The sequence below is a fragment of the Phytophthora cinnamomi genome (assembly GCF_018691715.1).
Source record: "Phytophthora cinnamomi strain GKB4 chromosome Unknown Contig56, whole genome shotgun sequence".
Taxonomy (NCBI): domain Eukaryota; phylum Oomycota; class Peronosporomycetes; order Peronosporales; family Peronosporaceae; genus Phytophthora; species Phytophthora cinnamomi.
This window is the reverse complement of record NW_027150989.1, coordinates 615,727-630,882: the sequence shown is the minus strand read 5'-3', so window position 1 is coordinate 630,882 and position 15,156 is coordinate 615,727. Positions and strand designations below refer to the sequence as shown.

The 15,156-nt window shown below is 55.3% G+C and overlaps 6 protein-coding genes across 6 annotated transcripts; 2 read left to right on the top strand and 4 right to left on the bottom strand.

The window, feature by feature from the left end:
• Positions 1-53: 53 nt before the first annotated feature.
• IUM83_14855 (Insulin-like growth factor binding protein, N-terminal) lies at positions 54-898 on the bottom strand (the record flags this gene model as incomplete). Its single annotated transcript, XM_067939629.1, has 3 exons — positions 54-601; positions 669-746; positions 817-898. 3 exons carry the CDS (start codon positions 896-898, stop codon positions 54-56), a joined length of 708 nt encoding a protein of 235 aa, XP_067787971.1.
• Positions 899-7,099: 6,201 nt separating this feature from the next.
• On the bottom strand, positions 7,100-7,519 carry IUM83_14854 (Insulin-like growth factor binding protein, N-terminal; the record flags this gene model as incomplete). Its single annotated transcript, XM_067939628.1, has 1 exon — positions 7,100-7,519. The coding sequence occupies one exon, from the start codon at positions 7,517-7,519 to the stop codon at positions 7,100-7,102; it is 420 nt and encodes a 139-aa protein (XP_067788009.1).
• A 913-nt stretch (positions 7,520-8,432) lies between these two features.
• Positions 8,433-9,856, top strand: IUM83_14853 (actin-like protein; the record flags this gene model as incomplete). The annotated part of the gene is made up of 2 exons (XM_067939627.1): positions 8,433-8,476; positions 8,644-9,856. 2 exons carry the CDS (start codon positions 8,433-8,435, stop codon positions 9,854-9,856), a joined length of 1,257 nt encoding a protein of 418 aa, XP_067788008.1.
• A 242-nt stretch (positions 9,857-10,098) lies between these two features.
• IUM83_14852 (uncharacterized protein) lies at positions 10,099-10,776 on the bottom strand (the record flags this gene model as incomplete). Its single annotated transcript, XM_067939626.1, has 3 exons — positions 10,099-10,349; positions 10,427-10,496; positions 10,555-10,776. 3 exons carry the CDS (start codon positions 10,774-10,776, stop codon positions 10,099-10,101), a joined length of 543 nt encoding a protein of 180 aa, XP_067788007.1.
• Positions 10,777-10,976: 200 nt separating this feature from the next.
• Positions 10,977-12,017, bottom strand: IUM83_14851 (L-threonine 3-dehydrogenase; the record flags this gene model as incomplete). Its single annotated transcript, XM_067939625.1, has 1 exon — positions 10,977-12,017. One exon carries the CDS (start codon positions 12,015-12,017, stop codon positions 10,977-10,979), a length of 1,041 nt encoding a protein of 346 aa, XP_067788006.1.
• Positions 12,018-13,233: 1,216 nt separating this feature from the next.
• On the top strand, positions 13,234-14,776 carry IUM83_14850 (TKL protein kinase; the record flags this gene model as incomplete). The annotated part of the gene is made up of 2 exons (XM_067939624.1): positions 13,234-14,667; positions 14,723-14,776. The coding sequence occupies 2 exons, from the start codon at positions 13,234-13,236 to the stop codon at positions 14,774-14,776; spliced, it is 1,488 nt and encodes a 495-aa protein (XP_067787992.1).
• Between the last annotated feature and the right edge of the window lie 380 nt (positions 14,777-15,156).

Below are 15,156 nucleotides of genomic sequence, written 5' to 3'. Positions count from 1 at the left end.
AATCGAATTTCTTACCGCTACTCTACTGTAGCTGCCGGAATGTGAATATTATATCACCATGGCGTAGTGTTATCGTTAATCTGCTCATTCGTCGGCCTACGAGGATTCGAGAGGTATCCATACAACCAGGCGTTATTGTTTGCATCTCGCCCGTTGAGGATGGTCTTGCCGTACTGATATCGATCACACGGGTAGCCCCCACCGTTCTCCATGGTGACATCGTTGCCGCGATAACCTTGTGGACCACGATAGCTGGCTGGGCAGTCCATGCAGTCGCTCATCTGTTGGAGACCCTCCGTCATCGAGTACTTGCCGTTCGGACACGGTCCGGAGCACTGGCTGGTCGTGAGACCTGTCGACGACCCGTACACGCCAGCAGGGCACGGCTTGCAGTCCAGAATGCTCTTGGCACCCTGTTTGTCGTTGTACGTTCCCTTCGGACACTTGGCCGTGCAGTCCTTTGACACCAAACCGGGGCTGTCACCATATACGCCGCGCGGGCAAAACTCGCACTCACCGACTGTGATCCCAGCCCCACTCGGCCGATACATTCCTCGAGGACAGTCGGCCGGGCCAGGTTGCACGCCTAGGTACAGCCGCACTGCAAGACAAAACATTAGTCGCAATACCAATTCAAACCAAAGCGGTGCGAGAAAAGCTCAGCATACTCGGAACGATCTGCTGGGGTAGTTGTCCACCAACTCGTAAGTGCTGCACTGGGTGTAGTTCTCCACGTTGTTCAATTGCTGTACAGCAGATAAAAAAAAAAAACAATTTAGATTTTGACGTCGCCGTCTGAATACAGGTAGTACGCACTCAAGTACACCGCACTAGTCAGAAAAGCGATGCAACTCGCTGCTAGAACACGCCGAAAGACGATCCCAATGTCGACGTTCATCCCTTTCAGCTAGGTTTGTAGTTGCCTCGTGCTGGCGGATAGCGTGACTGGCTCAAGCTGCTATTTTTCTCCGGAATAAAAATCAGTACCAACCGCTAGAAATGCAACCGCCACGCAAGTGCCAACAACAGCTCACACGAAAATATTGCTTGACATGCAAAATCATCTTGTAAATTTTAATTGACCACAAATTTCTTTAGCGTATCCGATACTCAAGTACTGCTGTACACAACGCTTCCTCCTGACGTCTGCGTCCGCGGCGGAGGATTCCTGCTCCATTTTCGACCCCTGCTTCTGGTCAGCAGAGCGCTTTGTACTTTGGCGAGCGTCCAGGCAACATCAAGCTCAATGAGCCAAAATGCGGCATATCCCTCCTCCTTCTTTACCTTCTGTACCATCGTCCACTAGAGAAGAATGGAATTGATCGGAGGTAGACTTGTCGTAGTGCTGGCTAAGCGAAACCGAAATCGAGCCTAAGGCTGAGGTCGATTTTGAGTGCTTCGTCGCAATCCCTCGAGCCTGAGCGTGACAACCCGTCCTTGAGGAGCTGACGCATTTCGGCAAATCTACAAACCTCACCTGGTCCTAGGCGAGCACAAGTTCTTCACCGCGGAGAAGAAGGACGCGAGCAAATTCCATGGTAGCATATCCAACAAGATTCGAACGCATCCGCATGTTACAAATTCTGACAGATCTATTGCAACACGAAATACAACCGTTAGACCGAGTACTTTTCGCAACAAGTTAAATCAATGCGCACATGCTTACGTTGAGGGTGCTGGACTTTGCGCTCCCGATCCCTCTTCGTAATTCGTGGTTAAGTTACCACCAGAATGTGAGACTCCCCGAACTGCAAGTCTGGAAGATCGAAGTCACGCACTCGAGCGAGCGGGTTCATCATGGCGTATGTAGCTTTTCTTGAGCGAACCTGGAATCTCGTTCGCCTCTTTAAAAAACGTGACATCTGGAGTCATGGAGTACAAGAGAAGCAATACTTTACCTGTGATATTGCCTTCTCAAAAAGCTGGCGCGGCCACTTGCCGCTTCATGTAGCATCTTTGCAATCACGTCGCCGAGCGTAGGAATAGCTAAGCTCGCTGCGTCTGTCAATTACGAATCTAAGGAGTATGCTGCTGAAAACAGGATGCTAATTTATCCCGGGATATTCCATTGATCAGTCTACTGCATGTAGTGGTGCTTTACCAGACAGTGAGCTGACAGAATTTCAAACCCATAGAATGTGGCACTGGTTTCTTTATGGGTATCTCTACACTGTAGTCAACCAGAATGTTTTGGTGGCATCGAATATGAAAATATGTCGTCTTTATCGGTTGAAAGGATGCTTAATAACAAGATAAGGGTAGTTCTTGTGGTGCTTGTCATAGAACTTTTTGAAACTCTTGGCAACCTTCCAGTTTTTGTGGGTAAGCATCGGATACGCACCAGTGATGCCCAGGTCCTTCGCCACCTGTAAAGGTGTTTTTCCAGCGGCGTACCAGGCAGGGATCAAGGCCTTCAGGCCAGCTACACGCGCTTTTTCAATGGCATCAGCGATTCCTCTTTCTTCACTGTCAGGCGACTCGACGCCCTTGTCAACGACCTTGTTCTCTCTCAAACCTCTCGTGTCGTGATAGCCCTTGATACCAGCGTGAAGCAACCCAGCAGAAGTAGCTGAATCGGACGAGTCGATGTTCGCTTCCGAAGCTACTGATACGGAATTCCAGGTTACGATGAGACCGACGATTGTGAGTAGGACGATCTGTAGACGCATGAGTCGCCGCACGTATCCGTCGAGGACTGAGAGGCTTGTGTCTGGGGTCGTGAAATGCCGAATGATATATACATCAAACACCCAGCGAAGATCGTAAAGGAGAGGGTGTTTTCAGTCCCGAAGGCATAAGTACTGTGCACCGAATTTGAGCTTTCGCCACCGCTTCTTAAGGCCCTAGGGGACCGTACTAATCAATACCAGTACGAATACATTCACGACATCCGGGTTTCGGTAAAATTCCAGGGAGACGTTTTTGCAATCACTACAAGGGACGTTATCAATGATGAAAGCAATCGGGGGAAAGGGGAAGTTAGTAGAATTTGGTAAATTTCAAATGCACAGAGAGGGATCATCGTCCCATTCAATACCGAAACCTCATACACGTTTGACTTCGTTGAACAGTACAAAAGGCACGTGCAGACACGCGCCGTTTCCGGACCAAGTCACCACTGAGTTTTGACCCGCGGACGACGAATTAGTTAAAGAGAGTGGACTCCAAGGCTTCATCACTGACAACAACTCCAAGCGCTTTTACGACGGTTCCAATACACGGCCGTCGTTGTGGGTCAAACGCGCACAGGTGTGTTACGAGCTTCCATTGCAAAGGCGTAAATACTTTAGGCATTTTTGGTAGCTCGCCGTGCCTGACTTTGTATGATACGACCGGGTCAAGGAAAGCTTTACCCCACGGAAATTTGCCACTCACGGCCTGCACGATACACATCCCGAATGCAAAAATGTCCGCTTCCATTGACGGAATATTTCTGGAATTGTTTTCCTTCGCTGCAATCAGCAGCTCGGGAGCCTTCCAGCGCACAGCACCAATTGGTTTGGTGTGTTTTTCAGTCGATCTCCGTGGATTGCGCCGAAGTACACTAGAGCTGAGACCAAAGTCAGTCAGTTTAGCGCGACCATCACTTCCCACGAGGATGTTGTCACACTTCAGATCTTGGTGAACAATTCCGCGCTGGTGTAAATACTGGAGGCCAAGTGCAGCCTCGTAAAGCTTGCGCCAGGCATCAGGTATATCCACTTTGTCGTTGTCTTTGCCCGGTCGACGGCGTCGCAGATAACTGCTAAGATTCCCTAGGCTGGCATGCTCGCACACGAAGAATGGTTTGCCACCTAAGTGGCACGCACCGTAGAGGTTCACAATGTGTGGATGGTTGAGCGAATACCATATCGAAACTTCGCCTCGGAACGATTCCCCAGTGACATCACGCTCTACTATCACGCTCTTGACGACAATTTTCGAGTCCAACCACTTCCCTTTGTGCACTGTACCAAAGGACCCACGACTGAAGGGCTGGTTTGCGTCAAAGAGAACTTCTTCGGGCGGAATGAACCACTCGGGCAGCGGATCACCACTGGCTTCGGGTACAGGATGCAAATTCCACGCACTTCCAACGGCTGCAAGCATGGTGCCTGTGGGAATTTGCGTTGTTGTAAGTCGTCTTCGACGACTCCACCGGTATATTCGAGCAAAAGTTGCAGTTGACTTTGAATCGACGGAAGACGAACGACGAAGACTATGTGTTTCAGGCGGGTGGCTCGGAGAATCGGGTTCATGGCAGCACGGTTGAGTACTCTCTGTCGCCTTTGTGGTACTATCTCGCTTTGTGGCAACGCATACCTGTAGTCGACGCTGTTCTTCCCACGCTTCTTGCCACTCATGTACCTCGGCTGTTCGTGTGGTGTGCAGTATTGGAGTTGAAGCCAGCAACCGATCTAGCGTCGTGTGCAATTCATAGACTTCCTGTGCCACCCGTGTGCGGCTGGCGCAAAGCATCGCAAGAGAGTTTACAGGTTCTTGGGCTGCCACCATAAGAGAGTCATGAAATTCCTTCAACACCTTTTCGAGTAGGTGCAGTGCTCGCCTTCGCTCGTCGAAAGAACTTGTCGATACTGGTGGCAGTTGTGTTAGTGTAGGAGGAGAGCTAGACGCGTGTGGCTCGGACTGCGCGCAAATACACCACTGAACTACCCTGTCCAAGCTCCAGCACCATCGTTCCTTTCGTGACGGTTTGCTATTCTTCGCCTTATCTCTCCTAGCTGCTTGCATGTGATGCTGTGCAGCATGGATCCACCATTGACGAGGCTTGGCACTGTTATCCGCTAGAACGCCACTCCAAGGTGATGCAGCTACGCGCAGTTTGCTGTAGATGTCGAGAATTCGAGCGCACATCTGCTCGTTCATCGTGCTGTACTCACTGACGGTACCAACCATCGATTGCACGGCGCCTAGCAAGTCTGCGATGTCGTTCTCCTCGTGTGTTGCTACCGGCAATGATATCGTGGTATCATTAACTCCATCGCCACAACTGTCTTCCATTTCAGTGGATAACTGAGTGTCTTGACCGGATGGAACTCTTTCTCCCCCAGAATTTTGTTTCTTGCCTTTGGTAGCAGCCACCTCAGCGGCACACTTCGATACGAACCTCTCTAACTGATGTACTACGGCTGAAACTTTTGGTCTCCGACGAGGGTCCAAGCTGCACATTTGCTTCAACAAGTGCCATTGTTCATCAGTAAAGCCACCTTGAGGCCGGGGTGGTAAGGTCGATCCCGAAGTCATCGCGGCGCGTACATCGCAGTCCGGGAGAGGTTTCCAAGGTGCTCGCAATGTAATAGCCTCCAAAATGCACATTCCAAGCGCAAAAACATCAGCTTCCATGGTCGGAGGAGCATTAGACTTGCTCACAGGCCCAATCCCAAGTCTTTCCGGAGCTGTCCAACGCAGAAGCGGGTTGCGCTTACGTTTGGCATCGATAGGATTCTTTGGGCTGTACTTGTTTCCAAATACCGTAAGCTTCGCCTGTCCATCATTTCCAACCAGGATCTCACGACACCGCAGTCTGCCGTGCACGATGCCTCGTTGGTGGAGATACTTGAGCCCCAGGGAAACTTCATAGAGTTTAGTCCACGTTATGAGCAGTCTAGATGACGTTCCAGTACCATGTTGTCGATGGTGGTTAAGCAATTGGCGAACTGTCCCAGTCGGCGCGTACTCACACACGAAGAAGCGAAGACCAGTGCTCTCCATCCTTACCGCTACCGGTGAACGAGATGTATCGATCTCATGTTGCGCGTCGTCGCATCCGCCGAATAACTTCAGGACATTTGGGTGGTCTAGCCGAAACCACGTGCACACCTGACGGTCGAAAGATTCGTCGTCGTCTTCACCATTAAATCCCTCGTTCAAGTCACTCGACCCAGTACCAGCTAGTTGTATCGCCACAGTCGTGTCCAGCCAACTCCCCATGAACAGCGAACTCACGGACGAATCACTTGCATCTTCTTTCCCGTGCCACGACAGCCAAGACGTATGGAAATCAATCTCACGCGCTGGGATGTATTCTTTCTGATCCTTCGTTCGGAGTGCTCTCACAGGTATTTGTTGTCTTTTTCGGGGCTGCCAGGGCAACAGATCGGTGTGCCACAAACTTAAAGTATCCTCCACTGGCCCTCCCCCAATGCTAGATCGCTGAGACTGCGGTCTCTCTATCTCCGGTTCGGGCTCTTGAGCTTCGAGCGTCGTCAAAACTTTCTGGACTAAGTCTACCCCTGAGTTTCCATCGGAACTGGCCAAACACTGCCGCACCTTCAGCAAAATCCCGTGTCTCTCGCTGGGTTGCATCCCCTCGACTTCATGCATCAACTCTCTCATGTTAAAGTGCTGGAAACGCTCTTCGCAGTCTTCTTGCCATTGAACTCTCCAATCGGGATCCGCATCTTCTTCTTCAGGCAGAAACACTCGAATGAGGTCGTCGATGCGTTCATGCGCGACAAATGCAAGTTGCGATCGTGCTGTAGCGTCAAGTAGAGTTTGTATGTGCGAGTTTTCGCGTTGATGCGAATCAGTTAGTGGATGCAGCAAGTGCGACCGATTCAACTGGTGCAGCAGGTTCACGATGGCCTCGTCGCCTTCCACCAGCGTATCGAGGTCTCCATACTCCAGCAACAGCTTACTCAGCACCCGAAGGCGGTCCACCACGCCAGCAAACACTGCATACTGTCCTTCGCATCGACGACGCAACTTTTTGAGCAGTTCTTGGGTCAGCAGCTCCACGGTCTCCGCTAGCGTCAACTCCTCCAGGGGAATCACCCCGGATGAAGACGAGAGCTGCAGCTTTGGTTTCACGGTCAATCTCATGTGGATTCCCAGTGTCTCTCGGGTGGAGAAAAGCAGAGTGCGGTGAGGAGGTGGAGGTGGTGGATTCATTGCTTGGAATGTGCGGACGCTATAGCTACGGGTTCAGAACTAAAGCTAAACCGACGTGGCATGCGATTAATCCAGCGACTTGAAGCTGAGAATGACGGTCTCGCTCGATCTCTAAAGGCTTTGCTTTGAGTCACCATGGCGTGGCGTTGTCGCCTTCGTTAGTCGGCCGTCTGATGTCCGAGAGGTATCCAGTAAGCCAGGCGTAACGTTAGTTGTTGGCATCTCGGCCTTTGGTGATGGTCTTGCCGTAGAGGTAGTTGTCACAGGGGTAGCCTCCGCCATTGTTCATTGTGATATCGTTGCCTCGGTAGCCCTGCGGACCGCGGTAGAACGGCGGACAGTCGATGCAGTCGCTCATAGATTGCAATCCCTCCGTCATCGAGTACTTGCCGATCGGACAGGGTCCGAAGCACTGGCTATTGGTGAGGCCCGTGGTCGGCTCGTAGATACCAGCAGGGCATGACTTGCAGTCCAGGACGCTCCTGGCGCCCAACTTATCGTTGTAGGCCCCCTTCGGACACGGTGCAGAGCAAGCCTTGGTGACAAGTCCAGGGCTGTCTCCGTATACGCCACGCGAGCAAAACTCGCACTCGCCGATTGCAGTGCCTGCGCCAGTGGGGCGGTACATGCCTCGAGGGCAGTCGTCGGGGCTTGGCTGCACTCCTAGATACAGACGCACTAAGTGCTCACAGCCCGCGTTAGGCCCAAACCGATGCCAAAAACGGTGACGAGGTTAACGAGTACATTGAGCGAACTCGTCCGATGGCCCGTTGACTCGAAGGTGTCGAAGTTGATCATGATGCTCAAGCCCTGAGCGATAATCGAAGGCAACAAGCATTGGATAACGAATTAGATGACGCTAATGCAGCCGTTTGAACCAGTTGAGGGCTTTGATGCAACAGACCGATGAAGTGCACAGAGGTGAGCAGTGCAGCGCATACGATCGCAGCGACTCGCGATGCGAGAACTTTCGACTTCCAGAGTCCATCGTGAGCGCAGTGAGAGCCCAAGTCCAGAGCGAAGAATGGCACGACAACTGCATCCACTGCTTCGATCAAGAGACCAACGACGCGCTGAGGACGCTGGTCCTCAGCCGTTACCGAGGACCGCTCCGTGAAGTCGTGATCTTAACTCGACGCGTCTTCAGTTAAGAATCTCAACTTAATTAAGACTCTTAACGCGCGGATCACAGCCAGCACCACGCAACAAACAAAAAGTTGAACGACATAGAACATAAAGACACGAAAGTATCGCTACGTATAGCGCCGATCGAGTAAAAATGCTACCGAGCTTACTACACCTCGGCTTAGCATGCTACAGCAAGGCCACTTCAACTTCGTCCGCGCAATTCATTTTCGAATCGGCGCGTCGCGCTTCCTTTTGATGTGCATGTGATGTGGCGTGATGTACACATCCCTCCACATTATGTACACTTGGTGTGCCGGCGCTGCCCTGCCTCCCTCCTGCTTCACGTTGTCGCAGCTCCATAATCAGCAAGAAGAAGGAGCTCCGCCTTCGTATCTCTCGTCTCCCAGGCAGCCATGGCGTCCTACAAGCCCACGGTGGTCATCGACAATGGCACCGGGTGCGTCTGCGTCTCCCTGTCTCTATTTCCCCCCTCCCTGGCCGGCAGCAGCTTCTCCAGCTGCGTGTCAACACGATGTATCATAATCTCTTCTCACTTCTCCTTCTTCTTCTTCTTCTCCTTCTCCTTCTTCTTCTTCTCTCTCTAACCTGATACCAATACAACAGCTACACCAAGATGGGGTACGCCGGCAACGCCGAGCCCAGCTACATCATCCCGTCCACGATCGCCGTGGGCGGCAGCGACTCGAGCACCGTGCGCAGCCGCCAGGGCATCGACGACCTGGACTTCTACATCGGCAACGAGGCCCTGGAGCACGCGTCCACGCACCAGGTGAACTACCCCATCGCCCAGGGCATCATCCAGAACTGGGACAACATGGAGAAGCTCTGGCAGCGCTGCCTCTTCCAGCACATGCGCTGCGAGCCCGAGGAGCACTACATGCTGCTCACGGAGCCGCCGCTCAACCCGCCCGAGAACCGCGAGGCCACGGCCGAGATCATGTTCGAGACCTTCAACGTGCCCGGCCTGTACATCGCCGTGCAGGCCGTGCTGGCGCTCTACGCGTCGTGGCCCAAGATCAAGGACCCGTCGCAGCGCTCGCTCACCGGCACCGTCATCGACTCGGGCGACGGCGTCACGCACGTCATCCCCGTGGCCGACGGCTACGTGATCGGCAGCTGCATCCGCCACATCCCGCTCGCTGGGCGGGACGTCACGCACTTTATCCAGAAGATGCTGCGCGACCGCGGAGAGGCCGTGCCCCCCGAGGAATCGCTCGAGGTCGCCAAGCGCGTCAAGGAGTCGCACAGCTACGTGTGCTCGGACCTGGTCAAGGAGTTCAAGAAGTACGACGCCAACCCGCAGAAATACTTCTTGAAGTACTCGGACCTGCACCCGCGCACCAAGCAGCCGTGGGAGATCGACGTGGGCTACGAGCGCTTCTTGGCGCCCGAGATTTTCTTCAACCCGGAGATCTTCTCCACGGACTTCACCACGCCGCTGCCGAACGTGGTGGACGAGGCGATTCTCAAGTGCCCGATTGATACGCGTCGCGGACTGTACAAGAACATCGTGCTGTCCGGAGGCAGCACGATGTTCAAGGACTTTGGCCGTCGTCTCCAGCGTGACATCAAGCGTCTTGCCGACGAGCGGCAGGCGGCTAATTTGGCTCTGCACTCCAAGCACCAGCAGGCCCACGCCGAGGCGCTCGAGGTGAACGTGCTATCGCACCGCATGCAGCGTTTCGCTGTCTGGTTCGGTGGTAGTATGGTGGCCTCCACGCCGGAATTTTACCGCGTTTGCCACACGAAGGCTCAGTACGATGAGGAAGGCCCGCGCATTGCGCGCCACAACCCGGTGTTCAACGCTACCATGTAAGGCAGTGTGGTGCAGCAAGAAGCAGAAACAGCAGCGCGTAGACAAGCACGCGCGTTCGTCGTCCAGTACGAGTGAAGACACGGAGGGCGTAGACGAGTGACGTGAGGAACCCAGCAATTCAAGAAAATACAAGCACTCTACAGGTCCTGGCATGGTACGTCTGACGTTGGTATCTGTTGCTTCAACTCGTGTATGCATGTGTATCTATGCATTGGTGTCTAGGTCCCGTCCGTCGAAACTGCTCAGTCATGATCTAGTTTTCGCTTGGCGGTGTGCTGCGAGCAGTAGTTCCGGTTGCGTTCATACGCCGCCTTCTTGCAGCCGTCGTGTAAGCAGCGTTTGCCGCCTCCGTGGGCCCAGCACAGACTGTTCGACACGGCGACCTTCGAGCAGTCGGCCCGCGAGCACTTGGTGCCGCCTCCATGGGACCAGCAAAGACCCCGCGACTTGCCTCGACGCTTGCAGCCCTCCATCTGGCACTTGACCCAGCCTCCTGGCTCACCAAGCTGTCAGTCTGCTCGTACCCTCGATCAATCCTGGTGGACACAGCAGACAAGAGCACTACCGTACCGTGGCGCCAGCACAGCCCCGCGTTCTTGGCACTCGACGTGCAGCCTTCGGCGGAGCATTTCTTGCCACCCTGGACACGTTACACCGTGAGGACTATCACCACCGCAATTGTCGAGACGCATGTGTACCCCGTGACGGAAGCAGAGCCCCTTGTTGATGATGTAGTTTTCGCAGCCGTCGACCTTGCACTCGCGGTTCTTGCGCTTGTCGTCGCTGGCTGATGACCGGGTCTGCCTGGCCTTGCCATGAGTCATCAACGAGGCTTCTTGGTCGTTGGCGAGGACATTTTCCGAGCTGTTCATGATGAAGGCCACCGAGGCCTTGCTGCTAGCACTTGACAGCGCCTGCATTGCGTCCACCAGTTAAGCTCGTCCGTCGACGTCCTTTGGAGGAATGCCACAGCTTCCACGCCAGCCATCCGACTCCGAGACCGCCGGGAACCGTCACCTCGGTAGATACATGCAACTGCACCGGCTTGCAGCTCTGGCCACGCAGGCCGCGTCGTAGTTGAGAGTCATATATTGGTGCGTTTTATCCTATTTCCTGTGACTTAGGCCGTCTCCTCCACGACGAGGTGCTCGGGCTTGGAGAGCTTGGCGTCGAGCTTGACGAGCATGTCCTCGACCATGCTGTCCAGGTCGAAGTCGTGCTGCCAGTTCCAGTCCCTCCGCGCGATGCTGTCGTCGAGCGAGCGCGGCCACGTCTCGGCGATCTGCTGGCGGAAGTCGGGCTTGTAGTCGCACTGGAAGCTGGGCATGACCTTCTGGATGGACGCCACGATCTGCTCGGGCGTGAAGGACACGGCCGTGATGTTGTACGTCCGCTGCGAGAGGCACTCGTTGGGGGCGTTGATGAGCCCCATGGTGGCCTTGAGGCAGTCGGGCATGTACATCATGGGCAGCTTGGCGTCGGGCTGGAGGAAGCACGTGTACTTGCCGTGCTTGAGCGCCTCGTAGAAGATCTCGACGGCGTAGTCCGTCGTGCCGCCGCCCGGCAGCGCCTCGGACGAGATGATGCCCGGGTAGCGCACCGAGCGGAAGTCGACGCCGAACTTCTTGTAGTAGTACTCGCCCAGCAGCTCCACGTGCACCTTGGTGAGGCCGTACATGGTCGTGGGGCGCATGATGGTCGTGTCGGGCGTGTCGTCCTGCGGCGTCGAGGGGCCGAACACGGCAATGGTCGAGGGCGCGAACACGCGCAGCTGGTGCTGCTTGGCCAGCTCCAGCACGTTCTGCACGCCGCGGGTGTTGACCGCCAGCGCCAGCGACGGGTTGGCCTCGCCCACGGCCGACAGCAGCGACGCCATGTGCACGATGGTGTCCACGCCCTGCTCCACCACAATGCGAGCCATGGCGTCGCGGTCCTGCACGTCGCAGTACACGAAGCGGCCGTCGCGGGGGCCCACGGGCGCCTTGATGTCCGAGTTCACCACGCTGTCGGCGCCGAAGAGCTGGCGCATGTACGGCACGAGCTCCATGCCGATCTGGCCCGTGCCGCCGGTCACCAGCACGCGGCGCGGGCCATTGGCAGTTGTGGAGAGCGCCCGTGCGGCCGGACGTACAGCGCGATGCAGGCGAGAGGCCGGGATCATCTTGAGATGGAGGAAGAGGGAGAAGCTGCTGCGCTGGAGCGGGTCGAAGGAGGAATGGCAGCAGCAGTGGCGCAGGTCAGTTCGCTCGTCTCCAGTAGTCAGACGTCATTCGTGTCCGTTGAAGCGGGTAAGGAGGATGCGCAGAGATAGACGTAGACGGGCGGCGACACGATTATGCAATCCCTCTATTATTAGGTTTCCCCGACGATTCCGATCGCATTGGTGAAAAGTGGATGAGGCTAAAATAGCGCGGGGTGAAGCCTCTGAGAATGCATCACCGCGGAGAACGGATTGTTAACTCGAGTTGATACAGGTTCGCGGAGGCCACAGGAATATGCGCTGAGCCATCTCGTGGTCGCCGACGAGGCAACCCCAAGCAGCGCCGAGAGACCCGCCGGAAGGAGGCGCAAGCTGGGATAGTAGATCTGACGGGGAAAGGCGTTTCGAGAGTGCGTGCCGTATGCTTTTGTCTTTTGGATGACGAACGGATTGAAGGGGGAATGCACTCGCGAAGGAACTTGAATGCGAGGGCAGCTAACGCGTGGCGCAGCACTAGCAAAAGAGATTCGGTGGCGCTTGATTGCCAGCTCGCGGCTCCAGCACCGGCACGCCGGTAGTCGACACGTGGCGCTGCCAAAGACGCCCGCGGACCACCGAACGCCCTCGCGTCTGCATGCTGCACGATGGTCTCAGCCATTGCCGTGTTTGCCGGCGCGGAGCCTTTCGCATCTCCTCACGGCGAGGCATCCAATCAGTCCCAATTGGATGCCTGATTACCCGCCGCCGTGGCTGCAATGATAGGACGCCAAGAAGAAGAGATCGGTGGCAAGGCATGACCTATCCGCCGCTTGCAGTGACGTTGCAGCGCTCACGGCGCCGCGCGAGCTGCTGGTTGGCCAGGGGCGTCAATCGCCACCTCTCGCTCTCCGGTCTGCATGGATCAAGCTCCAGCGATCAAGCACCGGGTCTCTTCCGGGTCAGAATGCACGCGCTATAGTCTCACCAGCTCGCAATTGCTTCCTACACGTGTGTGTGCCATCTCTGGCTCGAATAAATGCAAATATGTATCGCGTTGCTGGTCATCCGGGGTGTAACGGTCGTGCTTGAAGTTGCCTTTATGTAGCCATGTCTATCTGCTAGATATGATACACGCTCGCCAAAGTACGAAGCTGCTGACCCGAATTAGGGGTCGAAAATGGAGCAGGAATCCTCCGCCATGGAAGCTCTGGGGCTAGCGACGCAGGGGCTTCTGGCCGACTTGGCGGCGATCTGCGCTCGTGACAGTGTCTTCGCCCTCTATACGGGGCTCGTCGAGCGACTGCAAGCGGTGATCCGCGTGGTCACGGTCTCCGATGTCTGCACAGCGTCGGAATTGGCGCGACTGGAACTCCAGTTGGCGGTTGTCGACCTTTTGCGGCTGCTGCAGTCGACAAGGAGACGCCCGGTGGGTTCTCCATTGGGTGGCGAGCATTTTGAGCGGCTTGGTGCGCTCAGGGAGTTCGTGGAAGTGCCGCAACGCGCCAAATTCGTGCTCGGACTGCACGACCGAGTCGACGCCTTGGTCTCGAGTTGTGCCGCAATGTACGGCAGTTCTGAGGGGCTGGAGACGGTGATGAAGGGCTACGACGTCTGGTCACGTGACTGCGAGCTGCATCTGCAGCACTTTGAGGCTGTGGTGGCTGCCGGGGAGCTGGAAAGAGAAGTCCTCGAGGCTACGGCTCAGGGCGTGACGCCGCAGCTGCGGGAGCTCTGGCAGCTCGTGTCGTTCTGGATACAGCAGCCCGCTCGTCTCTCAGCTGGCGAGCAGCAGCTGCTAAGTGCTGCAGCTCAGGTGCTGACCAAGACGCAGCAGCTCGAAGATTACGAGGGGCTCAACTCGCTGCCTGCTGGACTGGTGCGTGGGGAGTATCTGGCGCTGGTGAAGAAGTCGTCGCTGTCAGATTGGCGCCGCTCGCAGCAGCTGAGCGAGCGTCACTCACCGCAGCTCGATGAGGAAGTTAGTGTAGATGATCTGCCAGCTTGGGGTATTCCAGCCCATGAGGTGCAGTTGGATCGCTTGCATCCTTCTGCCCAGCAGTCTCGGCGCCTGGTGCAGTTTGGCACGTGGCTTGACACGCCCGTGGTGCTTCAGAAGGTTGCGTTGCAGCAACAAAACCAGGAAGACCTCACTGACCGGTTTGAGGGCGACGTCAAGCGCTGGATCTCTTTGAACCACCCCAACCTCCTCAAACTCTACGGCGTCTGCGACTTTGGTGCCGATCGCTACTATGTCTGCGAACACGCGGCTAACGGTCAATTGAGCAGCTATCTCAACCATCAGCGGAATGGATCTGTGGGCGATCCCTTGACACTTGTGTGGCAAAAACTACTGGAAGTGGCCCAAGGATTGCAGTATCTCCACGAACGCGGAATTGAGCATGGAAATCTGAAAACTAAGAATTTGCTGGTGGATGGTAACGGCATCGTCAAACTGGCTGGGTTTGGTGACGATGGGGTTCTGCGGGAGGATGAACGTGGTGATGAGCGGTTTGCAAACGATATTTTCGCGTTGGGTTTGTGTATTGTGGAGCTTGTGGACGGCCACGAAGTGCAGTGGGAAAAAATGCTGCCGCAAAAGCCCCAGAACTTCACCAGCGACCAGTGGCGTTTGGTACGGCACATGTGCAGTTCTATTCCGCAGGAGCGTCTAACTATCGATGCGGTAGTTCACGACATTAGCCGGCTACTTGATGGGCTCACTACCAGCTCCCAGCCTGTAGATTCGGATTCAACCGTGTCAGCATCTTTTGAGAGGCAATTACAATTGGTTCAACAGTCGATGAGATCAGAGGATACCCAAGATGGAGACAATGAAGTTCAATTACAGTGCGAGCTAGACATGTACGAACAACTGTTCGCGCGGTTGAGAGACATCGCGGGCCTGCTACTACTGGAAGCACCTACCTGCCAAGAAGGATCTGGTCGCAGTCGGCGTCTTGGTTACGCTACTGCAAGCTGGCAGAGCGTCGTGACGCGATTTCAACTCTTAATTGGTCAACGTTCTACTCGTCGCTCTTCGAATCGCGCAGTCCACCTTGCTGTTGGTCGGAAAGGTGCGCAGTGTCTGTTTGACCTCCACCGTGAGTTGGACCAACTAGTG